The sequence below is a fragment of the Ochlerotatus camptorhynchus genome, unplaced genomic scaffold (genome assembly GCF_037179485.1).
Source record: "Ochlerotatus camptorhynchus isolate MF236.1 unplaced genomic scaffold, CSIRO-AGI_Acam_v1.1 ptg000313l, whole genome shotgun sequence".
NCBI classification, from domain to species: domain Eukaryota; kingdom Metazoa; phylum Arthropoda; class Insecta; order Diptera; family Culicidae; genus Ochlerotatus; species Ochlerotatus camptorhynchus.
In genome coordinates, this window is record NW_027040801.1 from 3,032,910 (window position 1) to 3,054,617 (window position 21,708).

A 21,708-nucleotide genomic window follows, 5' to 3' on the forward strand; every position below is an offset into this window, starting at 1 on the left:
GTGATTTCGTTTTGAATGGTTCTATTCGCTTTATGGACGGGGTTCGTCCTTTGTTTTGCCGGAGTATATTCTGAAGCGTGAAAAAGGGTTACACAGAACGTGACGTTCGGAGCTTTCAAGGTGCAGCGGTTGATCAAAAGGAACTTTAGAACGCAGCTTTAAAGTAATATTGATCGCCTTATTCTATGAGTTCTTATAATGTTTATTCGAGTGTTGAAACATTCTGATGCAAGTAGGTCTTTGACACAAAATTAAAAAAAAAAATCATTGTAGGACAGTGTTATTCAAATACTCTAATCAACAGTTCTAAACCAACATGTACAAACAGATCAATGGGCTAACTTATAAAGTAAAAAAAGGTCTTGTAAAATACTCTATAACATTAAATCAATGATGATTTTTCATAGCGATGAATGTATTTTTATATAAATGAAAAATCAAACGTCGCTTCGAAGAAACTCTTAGTACTCCCACGTAAACTAACACCACCTGTGGTCTATGCTTTACTGAGCTTCTTGGACGAATACAGTATCTTTGTATAAAAGATTTAAATACGTCTCATTAATCAATTCTCTTCACCATTTTTTTATATCGTTGCAAAAACATTCACTTCTGTGATTCCTATTATGTGTGGTAGGCAGGGTTACTTCCTCTCACTTCACTATAAAAAATGTTTTTCGGAATTATGGAATCATTGGATGCTATTATGAAAGTTTGTACTTGTCAGAAACAAGAAGAGGTTGGAAGGTATGTATTTGACATATAAAACCTGTCAATTTCGCTTTCAGTGCGTCACAATCAGCGAATTATTACTCGTGAGCGTTCACTCAGAGTGAGCGCTCACGAATCGTAAAATCGCTGATTGTGGCGCACTGAAAGCAATAATGACAGGTTTTATGTGTAAAACACCTAGTTTACAACCTTATCTTGTGACTTACAACTACTAACTATCATTATAATATCTAATGATTTCATAATTCCGAAAAACAATTTTTTATAGCAAGAGAGTGGAAGCAAGCCTGCTGGTAGGTATGTATTACATTACATCTTTTGGAGCCTCCCTTAGATTTGTGGATAAAGGAGCACAGTTAAAATTAAGACCATGCTGGAGCTGACTGTGTTCTCATTTCGGTCCAGTCAAAGAAGTTTTCGGGTTGGAAAACTTCTCGACTTCCTTGTGAATAGGGTATGATTGTGTTGCCACTCAATATACGAATGCAAAAATGGTGCAGGCTAAGAAAGATCTCCATTAAGAACAGTGGAAATGCTCAAAGAACACTAAGTTGAAGGGGTTAGAGGCAAAGGGGTGCAAGTGATATGATCGATTCTCTTAATCGTATTTCTCTTTTAATAATCACGGCTTTACCAACCGATTTCACACTATTTCTGCTGCATAGTTTGATAAAGGAGCTTATCATCTGTCATGCAGGATAGCAACCGCATCAAGAAATATGTTTACCGCTGAGTTATTAACGAAATACAAAGTCGATGAAGAGAATAAATCAAAATCACTTGCACTCCTTTGCTTCCAATCCCCTCAGTTGAGAGCAAGCGTAAAGTTCTAGTTGGGGCATAATAGTCAAAGACGAAAAAGAAGAAGATTAAACTTTTTCTTTGAACCATTTGACACAAATAGCATGAAGCATGTTTGCAAAAGTGTGGTTACTCAATTAGAATATCGAATGAATCCTGAAATTAATAAATAAATGCAGATAGGACCTCTTGAAATTTTAATCTAGATATGTCCAGTATATGTATAGATACAAAAAAAAACTTGTTTGTACAAATTTTAAAACAACAGTTCGTATTAAGCAGGATGAACTGTTAAGCTAACGGTCATTTCAAAACGTAGTCAGAAATTATATCAGCGTTTGCACGAAGTTGCTGTTCCTTTCTTTGTCCTCACGCTAAAAAAACACGAGTTTAAATCTCATCCCCGGATAAGTCACGAATGACCTGAAATATGTTTGACTATAGTAGTAACAAAATTTTTTATAATTTGACCCTTTCTTACCAATAGAAATTCCGGCAAAAGTGCTCATATGATGTGAGGTGATAGATGAATCCTCATGTAATTTGAGGTATCACATAATGAATTTTGATCCTAGTCAGAAACCGGCCACTTCTCCGGGGGTACCGGAACATGGCCGGATGTGGCCAGTGTAATCCTGGGCACATCAAATTACTACCATTGAACTGGTTTTTGAATTCTCATGTCATTAGATGTGTCACATTATGAGTTTTATTCGATTAGAGGTCGGATTTAGTACATGGCCTATACAAACCGGAACATGTTACAGTCATATCTGCGGAACCAGTTGACCGATTCAATAAATATTCGAAAGCGTTCTGTAGGACCATGAAACATTTCATTTGGCGGTTGTTTTGTCGAATTTGGTTCAGTGCTTACATAGAAACACAACTTAGTTTTCATACGAAATGCTTATGCCTTTCGTGAAAAATAATTAATGTTGATAGTTTTCTGAGCCTGCAAGCCAAAATATTTAACCATGAATCCTTTCATTTGGTGCTTGTTGCGTCCAATTTGGTTCAGTGGTCGCTGAGAAACACGACTTTGTTATCAAAGTCCGTGTTTTTCGGATCTTGATCCGCCCATATCTGCGGAACCAGTTGACCGATTCCATAAATATTCAAACGTGTTTTATTAAGCCATGAAAACTTTCAGTTGGTGGTTGTTGCGCACACATACAAACAATTTCTGATCTCTTCGAGCTGAGTCGATTGGTATATGACACAGGCCCTCGGATCGATAGTCGGTTTTCTAAGTGGTATCCATACCGTATATAAGAATGGTTAACAGATTGAAATCGCCTCTAGTCTTGTTCCAGGTACACAAGAAAGCAATTAGAATCTAACCCCAAAAAGTGACCAAAAATTACGAAAAAGTAACTCGCATATTGAAGAGGTTGGTAACAGTTTTAAGATTCAAGACCATGTGATAACAATGTTCCATAGAGCAGCGCTGCCCGACGTGGGGCCCACGGGCCGGGTGTGACCTCTGGATCTCAGCAATCGGGGTTTTTTTTTTCCATGATTTGTTTTCTGTCGATCTTGTTTTCCATACTGAGTACCAAAGCTTCCAACGCCAGGGAGGTGGCTTCCTCACCTCAACTCATGGATCGGGGACCAACGGCTTTACTTTCCTTATGAAGAGGGATGTTATTGCTCAGAAAACCTTGACGGCGCCAATTGGGATTGAACTCTTTGGAGTTAGAGGCAGTTACGAGCAATTGGGTTGTTTAGAGGTATTGAAGTAAATACATATTCGTAATCGACATTAAAAATGGAACCGAAATACACAATTTTATCAATTTTGATGCATTGATGCATCAAATAATAGATTTAGCGTCAAAAAATCAAAATTTAAATCTAGATTTAAAAATCGAGTTGAATGTCTACGGGATCGATAAAAACATCGTTGTGCTCAGAAAACGAAGCTCTTTCAGATGATGTATAAAAACCCAGTAAGTTTTTCGAAATTAATAAAAACCCAATTATACACAGCAAAAAATTCTGAATTTTAATACATTCCCGTAAACTTGTATTCCATTTCACGCAAACGCGCAACATGTAAGCAATATTGTTTGCATATATGGGCTTTTGTATACAATATTTGCAACATTTCAAGAAATGTATCGGAACTTTACACGATTTATGTGCATCATATTGAACAGAGATTTACACTACTTTTTTGAACTGTGTATCATTCTAGCCCAATTTAATTCTTCATTATGAATTTTAGGAGAGAAATAAACTAAGAACAGCATGAAATATGTTCATTTAGAAAGGGTGGGCAGTAGACTGATGCAAAATTTGACTTTTTCGCTCCACAGTTCTTAAATGGTTTCAAATCGGGTCCTGATTAGCCTCCAAAAGTTACAACTCATTTGGTTAGAAACAGACTTCGCACAAACCATTTGAAGTTTACATGTAAATTACTATGGGAAATCTCAATTTTTTGTTCATTGCCTTCTAGTCTTTTGCCATATTGAGCTGCGACTTTTTTTTTGCTTGCCCCAACCAGAGATATTAACATTTGAAAAGTGCATATTTTTAGTATAAAAACGTCAATAACTCTTGATCGGCGAAAGATATTGACAAGCTTTGTGCAGCAAAAATTTGCGCCTTCTTAAGATCTAAAAGTTATCTGAAGACACCTTTGCTGAAAAATTCAAAATAAGAAAAATAGAGCAAAAAAACTGTTTTTTTTTAAGAGTCACCCTAACTCAATTTAAGAAAATAGCTCTAAATCGGCCAATTTAAGATATACAAAAAAGTGATATTCAACAAAGTTGCTTGAAATTAGCTCAACTATAACTTTGCTGAAGGATGTATACCTTAATTTATTCAAACAAAAAAGTTAGATTTTTGATTTTAATGCTAATAGGAACCACCCTAGAATTCATTGTCATAAAAATGAGGGCCTAACTATAAGGAACAACTTTGTAGAAGAGACTTTTACTCTAAAGTTTCAATTTCAGGCTCAAAACATATCATTCCACCTAAATCTGCATTCTGGACCACTGTGCAATGCTACCGACGTGCCAGGAAGGCAGCTCCCACACCTGGACCCTACCTATCGACCCATCAACTCATGAACCGGGGACCAACGGCTTTACTTCCCATCCGAAGGAAGGCGTGATCAGAGATGTTATGCCTCAGAACATCCCGGCGGCACCGACTGGGATTGAACCCAGGCCTGCTGGGGTGAGAGGTAATCACGCTTACCACTACACCACCTGCGCCGTTGCGAGGAACAATAACTTACAACGTTTATTTTCTCCAGTTTGATGCATTTGGATAGGTTCGCGATTAATTTTCATAGGAAAATTCCGGGGTCTCTGGGTCAAAGCCGTTCGTAACTCCTCTACTAGCAAAGAAGCTTGAAGTTTCTGGATGATTCGACATGATTGAAGTAAATATTAAAATTTAATGTAATATTAAAATTAATTTTTTGCTGTGTAGCCATTTTTCGTGCTGGAAAATGTCTCGGCTTCCCTGGGCATTCAATTTTCTCGCGAAACGAAACCTACATTCGTAAACCTTAAAAATAATGGTGTAGCGGAAAATTTACCCTACCTGTTCATTATGTTGGTTTGCGTTGGCTGACTTCGGTTCGCGACAAAATGGCCTTACAAGGTTTGTTTACAAAATGTAGTTGAGGCCCTTTCAATTGTTGGTCTTGAATTATACTAATGCGAAAATTGTACAGGCTTAGAAAGATCTCAATTAACCACTGTGGAAGTGCTCAAAGAATCGTACGTTGAGAGCCGACGTAAAAGTCCCAGTAGGGACGTATTAAAGCCAAAAAAGTAGATAAACAATTTGGAACTCTTTATCAAATCCAACGGTACATACGGAAAGCTAAATAAATTTGGGCATCATCTGTAATAGAAACATTCCATGTTGTGTAAAATACCCGTTCGAAAAAGAGGGTGTTGTGCTTAGTAGGCCGGAAATTATATCTATCCTCTACCGACTCATAGGTTAGTTTTGTAGAGAAAATACTAAGAAGCAAAGCACATCATGTACAAGAGATGTGTGTATGAGTAAAGTTTATGGAAAAAATTACGTCAACCGGCAGTATTTGAACCATTAAAATATCACGCCTACCGCGCAATATTTGGATAATGACGTGTATGGATCGTTTCCGAATTAAATGTTGTATTCCAGGAGGGATTTGAGGGTCTACGTATCTTCGTCTTCGTGAAATGATGAGTCGATTGGTAGGGTCCAGGTGTGAGGGCTGCCCTTCCTGGCTTCGGTAGCATTGGTGCTCAGCACGGAAAACAAGGATCAAGGAAAAAAAAACACTAACTTGAATCGCGATGCTGTCTTCAGCAAAGTTGTTCCTTATAGATTAAACTACGTGTGCTGGAATTCTGAGCTTAACCAAGTTTGCTGAACCAGATCGAAAGACTGAAAGTATATTATGTCTCCATACATTTCAACCAATATCCCTATATCAATTTTAAATCAAAAGCGCCAGCTCGTGTTACATCCGAATGAGTCGAAATTTTCAGAATGTGGTTTTCTCACCTAATGGCACAAATCTACGGGTTGGCTAGTTGAAAAAAAGATGCAAAATTTCCCATATTTAAATGTGGGCCAGTCTACTGCACATAGTAGTCGAAATACGTATTTGTTTTATTTAAGCACTCCGCTAACAACCCAATTTCATTACTTCGCATTACAGAGGTTTTATAGCATTCTACAAGTCTAAAGCATGGTCTACAGAACCCTCATAAAACCAAAATTATTACTTGAGTAGCATTCATGCCTCTCACGCTAGAATACACGAGATTAAATCTTATCCTCGGATAAATCCCGAATGACCTGAAATGTGTTAAAGTGAATATAATTTGAAAAAAAACCCAAATTAATTCACCTATGGTGAGATCTGACCCTCCTTACCAATGAAATTCCGGCAAAAGTGCTCATATGGTGTTAGGTGATAGATGAATTCTCATGTGATTTGAGGTATCACATGATGCACTTTGACACTAGTCAGAAGCTGACCACCTCCACGGGGGTTCCGGAAACATGACCGGATGTGTCCAGCGTGGTCTTGGGCACTCCAAATGACAATCATTAAACTGGTTTTTCGAATTCTCATGTTATTCGATGTGTCATGTTCCAGCCATATCTCCGGAACCAGTTGATCGATTCCAAAAAAATTCAAAAGCCTTCTATGGAACCATGGACATTTCATTTGGCGGTTGTTTTGTCCAATTCGGTTCAGTGGTTTCCGAGAAACACAACTTAGTTTTCAAAATCTGCGTTTTATTTTGTTCCGTCCATATCTGAGGAACTAGTTGACCTATTCCAAAAATATAAGAAAAAGTCCTATTGTACCATTAATTCTTTTATTTGGTGGTGTTGCGTCCAATTTGGTTCAGTGATTGCCGAGAAACACACTGTTCTTTACACATACGTACACACTTGATGTATAAAAACCAGTAAGTTTTTCGAAATTAAAAAAACCAAATTATTTCATTCTAGCCCAATTTTATTCTTCGTTATGAATTTTAGGAGAGAAATAAACTAAAAGCAGCTTGAAATATGTTTCTTTAGAAAGGGGGGACAGGTCTGCCATAGAGTGTTGAACAGCTCCGTCCCCACGAGGCCCTATTCCCTATGGGGGAAAGAATGACTTACATTATTTGCATCATGTACAGTTGAATTTAACAGCTGGCTTTTAGGGCCAACACCAGAACCCTGTCTCACCGAGGAACAATAACTTATAACGTTTATTTTCTCCAGTTTGATGCATTTGGATAGGTTCGCGATTAATTTTCATAGGAAACCCCCGGGATCTCTTGGTCGAAGCCCTCCGTAGCCTCTCTACTAGCAAAGAAGCTTGAAGTTTTTGGATTGAAAAATCAAGGGCCTTAATTAAGACTATGATTTTAAATCATGGATTGATGAAAAGTGCCCAGAAAAAATATATGATTCCAATTTTTATGGCACCAACTAAAAAAATAAGAATATATACTTGACACAAACAATGATCATGATTCTAGACATGAAACATTAAAATTTGGTGTTCAAAAAAAAAAGATTCTAAACTAAGACAAATTTTCCAGGGCTAGTTTATGCTTGTTTTAAGCTGTTAGGAGCTCGGTGGCCTAATGGTAACCGTTTTTGCTTACTGGGCAGATCGTGGGTTAATTCCCAAACTCCTTTACATCCGTTGCATCGACATAATTTAACAAATCGTGTACCAATACGAATCTTCACCTATTACCTACCCTCATCCCCTATTTGAGCTGCATTCGGACGAAGACGGCGCCGGTATTGCTCAAAATATATTAGATCACCAGCATTTGCACATTAAGGATGACCGCTACTCCCAAGCGCCATCGTTTGGTTCTATGTGTAATTACAGCTGATCATTGCAATAACGGAGTAGCAAGCACGGGCGGTCAATCATGCTCAAAATTAAGTGGGTAAACTATTCTCTATATTATAAATCGCTATACAGACGTTGAAAAATAAGCATTCTGATAAATAAATGGCATGAATTCAACTTATTGTCTTTTTGGATATTGAACAAAAAAAAAATCCCGTTTCCCGGGAAGAGCCATCAACTGTTTCCTGTTCTCTGATGACATAGAGAAAAGTTCTAAATGTTTCACAGAATATCCTGGAAAAATTAATTACAGGAAAACTGTGAAAAATCACCGAATTATTTACCGAACGTTCAGCTGTTTCGATTTCGGTAAAATATCACAGAAATCTATGAAATATTCTTAGTGTACACACTGGCCATAACAGCATGTCAGTCCCATCTCGGAAAACAGCAAGCCGAGAAAAACGCTGTTGAAAAATTATTCCTCCACATGCTCTCAAGGACGGAACAACCTAGTTTTGGTATTTTTCACGATATTTCCTGAACAAAACAGGTAACTTTTATTGTACAATGAAAAAATCCCGGTAGTTAGCAATCGATTTTAATGGATAACTCCATTAAGTTTGACAGAAATCCATATGGGACTGTTATGCTTTTATGGACAGTACAGTGCACACTGAGCCAGGAATGCAATCCAACGGTTCAAAATCAATAACTCCGAAACAAAGCATTTCCGCGACTTGGTGTCTTGGACAAAGTTTCTCACCTTAATAAGGACCATCTATTGACATAAACAAATAGTTCAACTCTTTTCCGCTATCTAACTTCTTTCTCTGACGTTTTGGAGACTTGATGTCTCCGGAAAAGTGGTTATCTTGACAAAATAAAGAACTCTTTGAAGTCGTAAAATTTCCACAGCCTACTGGTTCCGAGTTTTATGGAGCGTGAAATGGCAAAAATATGTTTTTTTCCCTTCTATTCCGTTTTTTTTTTGCTTACAACCATATAACGTTATATTTTTTCTCTTATGTAAATGCATTAAATAAAGAACTTTTGTGAAGAAAGATACTGGTTTAAGCTTCAAGTATTAAAGATATTGTTAAACAAACGAAAAAAAAAACGCAATTTCTGAACTTGAATATCTCCCAAAACGGAAAAATTTGACGTTCTGGGCAAAGTTGTTTTTCTATTCTGAATATGTCAAAACTCCACAGCGTACTGTTTTCGAGTATTAAATATACCGTTTAAATACATTTAACTCAAAAACAATATGCCTCGGAGTTTTGACGTCTTGAGAAGAGTTGTTTATTTTATCAAGATACAACTTTGCCTTAGACGTCAAGTCTTCAAAACGCCATTTCAATGCATAGAAAAAACATGTTCCACTAAAATGAAGAAATCTAAAAAAAAAAAAACAAAATATACCTCTCTCAAATTTTGATATTTTGTTTATCGAGTATTGTTTAACTTTTGCTGAAAATTTCAGGTTGCGATTTTTTGCGCTTTAAGAGATATTAAAGATCAAAAATTTCTGTTTTTTTTCATTTTTTTTCAACAATATCTTTAAAATTTGAAGCTTCAACCAGTATGTTTGTTCACAAAAGTTCTTTATTTAATGCATTTGCATAAGAGCAAAATATAACGCCACATACTTTAAAGATATATTCGGTTCCAATAGATTTAAAATCTATTGATAAATTGCTGGGTTATGATTTTTCAAACGTTGACAATTTGCCGTTACACATTTTACCGGAGACAACGTTAATGCCTTGAGGTAGAATTCATCGAAGCAGAATATGGTTAGACCTTTCCATATTATATTACTCTGATTGTTTCATAATTCATTATATATTATATCTACCTATATTGGGGATTGACAGGTACCCAATTGAAGCGATTTCGATCGAGAGAGTGATATTATCAACTTCCTGTAGTTAAAATTTCGTGGATAAAGAGCGGACTCTTTTCCACACTCATCCATCCTTATATTTGACGGCTTTTTTTTACCAATTGTATGATTGGTCAAAAAACAAGCCGTCAAATATAAGGATGGATGAGTGTGGAGAAGAGCCCGCTCTTTTGACCAATTGTATGATTATGCTACTAAAAGGCTTCAATGGTGGAACATCTTTTGAGTTCATTGATGCCGGAACATCTTGGGATTTATATCTTAATGATTTGTTTTTCTCAACCTTCACTCTGGTTAGATCTATTGTTTTATATAATATAAGTTTATTTTCAGCTCTTTGAATATATGACATCATTAGATTTACATAATAATACACTTTTTTTTAGTTTTCATTCATGGATGTATGGATTTAAATTATTTAAGCTTGCTTTCAGCTCTTAGATGATTAAACATCTCTAGAATTATATTATAATAATTCATTTAAATCATTGAATTTTGTATTTATATTATAAATATTCACTTTTTCACCTTAGAGTTGAATTAGCCTATGGCTAAAATCTCTTTAATCAAGATTTAAACGAATTTTTTTAACCTTCTTGACCCGGTTGTTGGTTTTATGAAAATGTATTTTCAATTCATCGATTATGGAACACTTTTAAATTAACATTTAATGCTTCTCTTTGCATTTCAGCTATTTGGTGATGGAACATCTTTAGATTTATATTGTAATGATTCAATATTATCACCTTTCGCCCTGGTTGAATCTATTGACTTGATTTGTTTAAATTAGTTTTCAGCTCTTTGATGATGGATCTTTGGATTTATATTATAATGGTGATTTTTTTCAGCTTTCGTTGAGGAAAATCCATAAATTAAGCTTAACATGAACAATTCTCTATATGCAGCGTATCGTCTACCAAAACGAACCCAACCCTTATATTCAACATCTCAGTGATTTCTCGTGGAAGAGTAGAGGATTTCTCGGCTTCGTACAGCACGAGTTTTCACGTCAACATATTCCTACCCATTCCTTAATTGACCTGCATTCGGACGCGGCCGGCGCTGGTTTTGCATTTTAAAAGTATGGGATCACCAGTTTTTACACATTGAGAATGGTTTCAAGCATGTGAAATTACCGCTGATCTGGCCACTGGCGTGCACAGGGTGGGGCAAGGTGGGGCAGTTGTCCCTCATTTTATAAATAAGATTTTTATTCCCACATTTACAAAATTATGATATAAAATAACTTGATTCCTTGATAATTTGATTTGAAGGAATAATAACTTCATTTCATAATATAAGGGCACTGAAAACACTGGGTCAATTCCTTTGAGATGGTGCCTGAAAATTGTTTTACAAAGGTGCATGAAGGGACAAACTTCAATGTAATTTTTGTCCAAAAAATTGCACCAGTAGTGCATACAAAACATTTTAGTGCAATTCTTTTTTTTTTTTTCAATGTGGTTCATGGAGGGCTAAAAGAAGAGGGTAAATTTAAGATTCATAAAATTCACCTTCGTGGTGGTAAATCGAAGAAAAAGCTTTTTATTGAATATTTTTGGTGTAAATATATCATCAAGGTGGTGCACGGAGGGACTAATCAAAATGAATAACTCTGACTAAATTTAACTAAAAACTTCTGGTGGAAAGTTCGCAACACTGTGGTGAATGTAGAAGCAAGGTTTATTCATTTTACTGGTGCATAATTTGCATCGTTCTGATGAATGCAAGCTTCATTGAAAATTTATGGTGGAAAATTTGCACCATTCTGCATGAAGAGGCAAAGCCTGAAAATTGCACACAAAGGTGCATGGTGAAACAAACTTCACTGACAATTTTTGGTGCACCGTTCTGGTGAATGGAGGAGCATGTTTTATTGAAAATTTCTGGTGCAAAATTGGCATCGCCGTGATAAATGAAATGAGCAGAAGATTTATGGTGGAAAACTTGCACTGGTAAATGAAGGCACAAGCTTTATTAAAAAAAAAATTCTGGTGGAAAATCTGCACCGTTCTGATGAACGGATGGGCAAGCTTTTCGGAAAAAATTTGGTCTTAAATTTGCATCCTTCTGCTGAGTAGAGACACAAACTGTAAACTGTGTAAAATTTGCACCATTCTGATGATTGGAGGGAAGCTGATTTACTGAACTTACTCAAAATATGAAAATAGGTTTTTTTTTTTTTTTTTTTCTTTATTTTTGTGATTTTTAGCCGTAGGCTAGTTCATCACATATATGAAAATAGGGGCAAGCTTTATTTGGTGGAAAACTTGCAACATTCTGATGATAGGAGAAGCAAGCTATATTGAAAATGGAAAAAGGAAATCTGCACAAATCAGAAGATTGGAGAAGTAATTTTCATTGAACATTAACGGTGGAAAATTTGCCTCGTTCTGATCAGTTGAAGTTTTATGGGGGCAAGTTTGTATTGAAAATTTCTGGTGTAAGATTTGCATTAATCTGCTGCATGGAGGGGCAAGCTGAATTGAAAATTCCTGATGTAAAAATTGCACAGTTCTGATGAATGAAGGGGCAAGCTTCATTGAACATTTCTGGTAGAAAAACTACAACATTTTGGTGAATGGACAGACAACTTAAACTTGACTTCCGAGAAGAACCTCAAGGGTATTGAATTCTGAGGACAGTTCTAAAAGAAAAGATTTCTGGGGATGATTTCATGAAAATTCTGCGAATAATTTCTAGTGAATCCTGCAGATAGTTCTAAGATAATTTCAAAAAGCTAACAGAGAGAATCAAATTTTGAATGAAGTTCCAAAGGGATGTAGGGGAAAATTTCAAGGAAATTCCGAGGATAACTTCAAGCTCATTTTGGGAAAAATTTCTGGATAATACTGAGGAAATTCTTCTGAAATTGAAACAGTTCCAAGGTGGGCTGAGTAAAAGTCAAGAAGAGTTCTAAAAATAATTCCAGAGGACTACTGAGAATAATTTTAAAAGAGTTCATAGAGTTCTAAAAACTTCGAAAAGAACCTCAAGGAATTCTGAGGATGGAATTTTTCGCAACTGTACAAAGTTTAAAGACAGCTTTTGGATTCCCTATTTGAAAAGAAGGTATTAGTTTGCCATTGAACCCTGGTCGATTGTTGTCTCAATGAAAATTCGTGTAAGAATCTTCTCTGAAAATTTCAAGTCATTTGTTACCGAGGTTAAAAATTTACAGCTGTTTTTGTGCGTTGCAATAAATTCGGGTTTGTCCTTTATATCATCTCTAAAATATGTTGAATGTTCGGCATCATTTTCTGTCACCCCAACTGGCGGTACTTAGGTACAGGGTTGACATGCGTGATTCCGTTAACAATCCTGTACTCGCTTGTAAAAATAGTTTTATGGAACGAAAGCGCACAAAACTATTTTGACAAGCGAATCGTTACATATTTTTTAAACCTTTTTAATGATCCTATTAGCCTTGGCATTTAGGTCAAAATTTGAAAAAATTAAAACTCCAATTTTCGCTGAAAATGGCCAAGATTAACGTACTCGTTACGGTAATAGTAAAGTGTAACTACAAAAGCATATAAGGGCTTAAAAATAAGAATTAAAGGGTTATGTCCTAGACACGACCGCAGTATGACGTAGAACCACGCAAAATTGATGTTTGTCATGCATTTTTGACTATTATACTAATTATTATGAATGGGGCGGGGCAGAACGTATCTTTTGTGCAGAATATGGAAAAAAGGATGGACTTTGGATGTTAATCTAATTGCATATATAGAGGTACCAGATATGTATGTATGTCTCCTCTTAAGCAATTGTTTTGAAAATTTTGGCATTTGTTTTTACTTATAATTTGCTTAGTTTGCTTAAAATTTATTCTCCGGAAAAAAAAGTGATCGTCAAATCCATATCAAAATCGCATTCCTCATTATGTGACAGGTAATCACGCCGTGATCCACCTTTAGCCGCTGTCTTGGTGCTGCTTGCTGCAGGACCTAGTGCCACACCGTCCGAAGCGGTGATGAGCAGAGGCAGGAAAGCAGCGCTGTTTTACATCTTTTCAGGTTCAAGCAGAATGATGTGCAACCAAGTGGTATTCGTTTATGATGACTAGGTCTGGGGAAAACGTTTAGTTTATTTAAAACCAGTGATAAAATTATCCTTCGCGCATTTTTCAGAAGTGTTTTGTTTGAAAATTGGAAATGTATTTATTTCAGCAGATTCGTGAAGTAATATCCTATCGAATGGCGTGTTTGGATTTTAATTTCATCTATAAATGACAAAATTATAGGCGTTCAAAACCTAACACTATTTCACCACACATATTTTTTGATTTGTACCCCAGTATAGTCGACAAAGACGTAGCTCTACGTCAAAAGTGGATGGATCTGTGCCTAGGGGCACTAATGGAATCTTGACGTAGGACCGCTAGTGGACGGAACAAATGTGAAAAGCATTTAGTTCTTTTAATTGATTATTTTAGATGGTCTAGTTTTGAACCCACCACAGCATGCTTTTGGCGCTACTGTATATGGACGATCAGATGTAAAATACTGTGGTAGCCACAGCATAGTTCTGTCAAAACCTCAGCATTTTCATTGATCCATTGATCGATCATCTATTATCTTAACTCTTTCCGTTTTGATTTTTAGGGGTACAAAATTTGTAGTATTTTTTTCGAAGAGAAAGTTGATGAAGAGAATTGACCAAAATCACTTGCACACCTGCTTCCAAGTTTGGTTAGGGCCTGTTCATAAACTACGTAGACAGTTTTTTGGGATTGTTGACCCCCCCCCCCTCCCCATGCGTAGACAATTGTCCATACAAAAAAATTAAAATTTGTATGGGCCGTGAATAATTGTCAACCCCCCCCCCCCCACTAAACTGTCTACGTAGTTTATGGACAGCCCCTTACAAGATTACAACTTTGTGTGGTCGTTGAGGGCGTATGGTTCTGAATGTGTAATAACAGGCACAGATAAAATAGATAAGCTTGTTGGCCCTGAAAAGGGCCGTTTCGTTGCCAAAGTTGGTGATGATTTAACCTCCGAAACCGTACAGAGTGCGTCTGTCGCATCAAAGCGTAGACAACATCCATGGCATCCATGTAGGTGACAGCATCACGGATCTCATTTTTCAGGAAAACCTTCAGCACACCTCGTGTTTTCTCGTAGATCAAACCGGAGGTACGTTTGACATCGCCACGACGAGCCAGACGACGGATGGCGCTTATCAAAGCCAATTATACACAAAAACATTATGCTGCCGATATTTTCGGGCGATCCTAGCTGTCCGATTCCTACAGGGTTCAGAAATTGGAAGAAAGCGACCGAGTTGCTATCACACAATGGCAGTGATACCCATGTTGGTAGTATGGAAGCGTGGAAGAATTTCAAAACCAGGAAGGGTATCGACGAAGCACTGGACCACCAAAAAACATCTATGATTGCTGCTAGAGAGACAAAGCTGCTACAGAATTGCTCTATAATGGAACGTTTCATCGATATTGTGCGCATAATTTGCAAAGGTGGCCGACCACTTCGTGGACATTCGGAAGGAGCGGAAAGTGTGTCACCCAGTTGGTGGCTAACTACGATCCTGTGCTGGAAAAACACTTGGCGGAAGGTGCCTAAAATAGCCAGTACACAAGTACCGTATTCAAAATGACATGATTACGTCGTTGCACAATGTAATGACGAACCGATCTTCATCGATATCGTCGATTGGATTAAATTACCAATTTCCATTGGCTGTCTGAAGGTAGTTTGCATTGAAGAAGATGAATCACCACCGGAGCAAAAAATAAATAAAATTAGCTAGATTTAACAGTAGGGAAATAGTGGGAGGTGGACACTATACACCACGCACTTTGGAGTACTCCCCATCCCCAGATTAAATGCACCATAGAAAAACAATTGCCCCTCCTTAACAAGATTCCTGTGCACGCTAGTGGATCTGGCAATAACAGAGTAGCGGACGTGGGCGGTCAATCATGCTCATGCTTATATTTCATGCAGCTTCAACCATAGTCCTGACAGGTTCGTGTTGATGTCAAGCAGACCGTCTAAAATTATAATTATCACGTAAAGAAAAAGGAGATACCTGTGATGGGTCGAAGAAAGTCTACGAAGAGCCAACCCTTTTTTAACCCTTCATATAGTGACATGTTGAGGACAATCAGAGATTATTAAGTTTAATCAAATCACACAGTGAGGAGAGCCCACTGCCATCGGACTTAGCTTCCATGTTACAATGATTGGTAGACAATTATCATCATTAAAACGATGAAATGCTCTTTTACTGCGTAGCTACTCAGATTTGATTTCCTGTCCGTGTATTTTTTTTTAGTTAGAAAAGCGGAGCGATGGGCATGCATCTAGAATAAACTTCTGAAAGTTCTAAAGAAAAAGCTTCTAAAATAATCTACTGCATCCTGAATATATGGAAGATCCTAATCTTCCTTAGAATTGTTCAGTTGTTGAGAACGCTCAAATAACTATAAAGGTTGCAGTGTTGCACACGGAAAAATCCGGACACATTAAAAACGCTGCCATTAAAACATTTTTGGAGTGAACATTTTCAAAATTTAACTGCATCAAGCTAAGAGTGTATAGAATCACAGTAGGTATTGGATATCAGGATAAGTTCATTTGTTTACATTATGGCTTCACCGGAGCAAGCACGTTGCAATTCGATCCCGGTCTAACGGCTCCTGGCAGTTTTCGATCAAATTCCTGCGCAGAAATTTTATACCTCGGTTAACCGGAAGAGTGCCTCGAGTAAAATCTAAAAGAAGTCGAAATTCCCCAAAATGTTCTGACACAAACTGCTTGTCTGCAGTTGTGGGCTGAAAAGCGAAACTTTCGTTACTTCTGGGACCATGAACCTGGTAAATTAACCAGGAGGAGTGCCTACGAAAGAGACTACTGCCTTTTCGGGAACAGTAAGCTGCCACTTCACAATTTTCACCAAACAGTGGTACAGCGAAAATGGCGTCAAAGTGGTTCCCAAGGAGATGAATCCGGCTAGTACTCCGGAACTAAGGCCTATTTAGGCCTTACAGGGCTCGTGAAAAATATGAAGATGAAGAAAAGTTCGAGCAATGGCCTATGGTAAGAAGGAAGACTGAAAAAATGGCCTTAGAATAAGCGTACATAGTAATGTATAGCTGTTACATCGAACTATGAAAATTAAACGATTTTTAAATCCCAACAAGATTTTCGTGTTCAACCTTTAGTACCTGTAGTCCAATATTGCCTCATTGTAGTTGACCTTATATAATGCCATTGAAATTTGCTATGCCATTTGTTAAGCTTCGAATAAGTTAACTTAGGGTCAATTTCTTCATCTCCGCTTGTATGAAACATTGCCTCATCTTTTATGCTCACACAAAATTTCAGTGATATTTTTTAATTATGAAACACCGTGAGCGCATGTGGGCTAATGAAATGATTCCAAAATGTCAATAAATTTAAACAACATATAGCTTTGAATAACTAATAACTGGAGTTTCGAACCCCTTCGGATACGGTTGTGTCTAAAGTTTGCTCTCTGTTTTGTGCGTGCTTTCGCTTTCATAGTTTTCGGCTGCATTTGCCGGATTAGCGCTGGCACTCTGCCTCCCAGACGGTTATACGTGTGTGTAGTGGATTGGTGGTTTTCTCGCTTTCCGAGAAGTTTTAGAATCGAGAAAGAAAACATGATTCATCATGTTTGCAAAATTGCAAGCATCAGAAGATTTGGCGCTATCTGCGTGGTTTGATTTTTTCTTCCGGACTAGAAATTTGTGGCATCGCGAATGAAAATTTTAATTTCAGTTTATTTACCCGGTGATGAGAACGGCGCTGATCTATTGCTAGAGTTTTGCGACGTGCATTGCTTTTGTGCACGTAGTAACTTGAAAAAGAAAAGCGAAGAAAAGTGATATTTGGTTGTTGTGTGGTTGAAAAGTGTATTTGTGGTGATGCAAATTATGGGTTAGATGACGCATGGCTTCAAACATGTTGTGTATCCAAATAAAACATATTACATACTAAATACGCACAGGGCATCGTCTGCTGACCATTGCCGCGGGTATATCGTGGGAGTCCCAGGTACCCGGTTCAAGCTTTAGTTGGCGGCGGTGGCTCTCCTTGACCTTCTACCCCCTGAGTAGTTAGTGTGAATAAGGGCGTCTATCTGATGTTTTGCTGTACCTGTTGTGGACATCTAACTTGTTGAGGACACCCTGTCTTGCCTCAAAAATTAAGTACTAGTCTTCACAACATAAAGGGCACTCTTACGGAGCATGAGATTTGATCAAATTATTCGCAGTTCTACTTGTCCAACGCCCCCGGCTGGGTGAGGGATAGAGGATGACACACAGACGCACATATAGCTTTGAATAACTAATAACTAACTGATTGAATGTAGTTTAACACAAGAACGTCGTAAATTTTCTAACTCCGGGAACATTTCATTCTCCAAATATGTACTTCCGAAACATCGGAACACTCAAAAATTCAATCCCGATATCCCCAGGCGTTCCTTCTAAAAGCACCCGGAGTAGTACTAAAAATACCTGGAATTATGTACCGTAATGCACTTCATATCGGACGCACACTTTGTACTAAAATCTGAAGAAATATCACAAGTAATTTTAGTCATAAAAGTTATGTCAATTCACAGCAGCATAACTTCTTCAAAAGATTTCAATGCTATTTCGACGAGGGCCGACTGCTCAGAATCTATATTCAACTCACTTTTGTAGGACATCTTGTTTTTATGTGCTAAGGAACCTCCTTTCTAGATGCAACTGGTCAAGATAAAATTTCTTCTATTAATTTCAAGCACACTCACACATAACTAAAAAAAAAAAACACGTGAAGCCTAAACCGATTTCATCAAATCAAAGACACCATTTTCGTACAAACATTAACACTTCTTTCGCGATTCGAACAACCAAAACCGATCATCGCACCGCCGCTCGTAAAACAAAACAATCTAATTAGTCTCGAGTGCTGCATCAAACTGACCACCAGGTTCTAGCGGCTCAGCCGTTAGAACAAACTACTAGAACAACTGATAACTACTCAACAACTACTACTACTACTACTGCTGCTACATGTGAGGCTAAGTGTGGCAGAATCGCGCTTTCCGTTGAACCTTTCTTCCTACTGTGATGAATGACTTGGTGGTCGGTGCTGGCGACTTCGTGGTCACAACAGACGCGAGGGCTTCTTGCCTTCAACGGTTTCGAATGTCATTGCCATGTTTGGTGTTTTTCATAAAGGTTTTGTAAAACTGTTTTTAAACACAGACGCTGGTAGAGCAGAAAAAAACCTCCAGCAAGTTAACGTGGTTGGCGCTGGGTGGCTTTCACATGACTTTGTCATTTTGCGACACTGCTAATATATGTACCACAATACTCATCCTTGCTGTCCAGCGTGTCCGACACGTTTCCAAGCGAAGATTCAAACGAATGGCGCGGGTTTGTCACTGGGATGGAACAAATAACAATAGCAGCCAAGCTACAACGTTGTTGCATATTTACTGTATCAAAACGAAAACTATTTTTCAAAACAATCCGTGACTTTATGGCAGTATTTCGGTTTGCACTCGGCGCTGTGTGATTGTTGCTGTTGTTGGCTTATCTGCCACCTATTTTTATCGCGTTGGTTACTACTTAATAAGCTTATCTAGCCTTTGGGCATGCTTCTGAAATGATTCAAATGATGGAACTTATATGTGAGCTATCCGCCCTCCGGAGGTCGGATGACTCCTAGCTTCACTTATGCACCAAAGTCACGTGTCATGTATTTGCATTTTTTCAGCTCAGTTCCTAACGTAACTAACTCTATCGATTAATCAACTGAAAAATCCTGTTCTGTAAAAGCAGATTGATTTTCAATGGAAAAATCACGTTCGCACTGTTCCCACATGAAACGCTACGAAGCAAAGTGGTCCAAAAGGCTCATCTCACCCGATCAATATGAAATATTGATCGAATCTTCATTGTTATGCTCACGTCTCACCCGATTCATAATCGTTGAAGCTAAGGGGCCAGGCAGCCTACATTGAGGAAAGTTATTGTGGGAAAATTTATTCATACGCACGCGGTCCGTCGACCAAGTGAGCGGACAAATTGAGGTCTCTATTTCCTATTCTCCGTGTGATGTTGTTATTGTTCTTTAGGCCGTCGTTGCCAAACAGCCAAACACACACAGGCACACATGATAATTGACAACGGTAGGCGAAAACTGTCTTGGCTATCCGCACTTCCGATCTTTACCCGCAGTTGATTGATTGATTGATTTTTTTTTTTCACGGTTAAGCAAGATCATGAAGATGTGTTATAGATGCTTCTTCGGCGGAAGAAAGTTGAATCGAGACCAGGTCGGAAGCGAACAAGACACCCGCATTTTCAGTATAGTTTACGTAACGGAAGGGTTGTGAATGAAGTTGTTGAATGTTTCTCGTTTGAAGTTTTATGGGAAATCATTACCGTTCAATTTATTTGTAGGGGAAAGTCGTACGGTCACAGAAAGATGGACACTTGTTTCTTTAAATAGAAATGCCTTTTTAGTAGAAATTGAGCACTGCATTCGTTTATTATAAACAAACCAGTTAATTTAGTTTATGTAATAAGGATGTAGTTTTAATGCATTGTAAACCTTTTTTTATTCAAAGCAGCGGTGCATTCATTTAGCCGCATCAACATATTGCTATATTACTCAATGAAGTTAAATCCAAATCGCTTCGGGTTTTCTTTATTTTATTTCTCTCTTCAAGCTGGAACAAGTAACATAGTTTCTTCAAAAATAGTTCTTCTTAAAAAGTTTGAAGTTTGATTCGCTTGGGCATTGAGGTAACAAGATTCTGGATTGTTTGTGGGTAGAATTTGGGTATTGAACTGACGTCCATTTGCGTAAATCTTTGATGCCATTATTCCCCATAGGTTCTCGATAGGGTTACAATCCGGGCTACAAGCTGGCCATTCAAGAACGGTGGTTTCCATTGCCTTAAACCATGCCTTTTATCGGCGACACATGGATTGAGGCATTTTCCAGCTGAAAAACAGCCGAATCGTCCAGATAATCCTCCAAATACGGAATCAAAACTTCGTCCAGGAGTTCATAGTAAGTGATCGAGTCCATTCTCGTGGATATCCAGCAGATAGGAAACTTAGCATCGTAGGAAAATGTGGCTTTGGCTTTATCCATTTCATGTGTGAAGACGCAATGAGTACGCGACTAACGGTACTTTTGTGCACTGGAAAATCGAGTTTGGTAATAATATTTGCGTTGCCTTCGGCCCTAATTTGTCATTTTTATAATGAGAGAGAGAAGGATTAGTATTTTCCATTTAATTACACTACTTTATTTGCTTACCCTTGACAGATACGCGTATTTCGTCTACAATGTGCAGACTTCTTCAGTTTCTTGTACTAATACTCGACTGAAGAAAAACATCGCATTTACCGAATATATATTAACACAGGTACATTTTCACTTAGAAACTAGGTAAACTTAAATTTTATTTTCTATAGGAACAGGTACTCCGCTGCTTACTCGTTGATGTGTCCTAGGTAGTAACCTGAAAAGCCATGTGTGTCCGTTTCCTTGATCCCTGTTGAGTAAAGTTGAATTACGTTGTTTGTTGATCTCGAGGCTTTCTGCAACATCCAATTTCCATGGTGTAGATACGGTTCGTAAAATCGTGATGTCCTCCGTCGATAGTTGGTGGTCTTTTGTGAAGATGTGTTCTGCAACCTTTGATTTGAAATCATATGTTAGGCCTTTATTTTCTTGCTTTTTGGCCTTATTAATCTCCGCTATATGTACTTTAAATCTAGTTGCTAAAGTTCTCTTGGTTTGTCCTACATGTCAAGGATAAGCAAATAAAGTAGTGGAATTAAATGGAAAATACTAATCCTTCTCTCTCTCATTATATAGGTATTCCACTAAGACGCCCACATTCATCAGGATTC

General features: G+C 37.7%; 2 protein-coding genes across 4 annotated transcripts in view; one reads left to right on the forward strand and one right to left on the reverse strand.

Moving 5' to 3' along the window:
* LOC135707500 (GATA zinc finger domain-containing protein 1) overlaps positions 1-21,708 on the forward strand; it is a 259,888-nt gene that overhangs the window by 135,012 nt on the left and 103,168 nt on the right. The window lies entirely within an intron of this gene.
* sim (single-minded) overlaps positions 1-21,708 on the reverse strand; it is a 125,123-nt gene that overhangs the window by 79,537 nt on the left and 23,878 nt on the right. Inside the window, exon 1 of one of the 2 annotated variants that reach the window (XM_065229310.1) lies at positions 18,482-18,690. The exons of the other annotated variant lie outside the window; for it this stretch is intronic. Within the exon in view, the coding sequence (XP_065085382.1) occupies positions 18,482-18,494 (13 nt within the window). The 5' untranslated portion in view covers positions 18,495-18,690. Of the gene's footprint in view, positions 1-18,481; positions 18,691-21,708 lie in introns of those variants that run through there. 2 annotated transcript variants of the gene reach the window in all.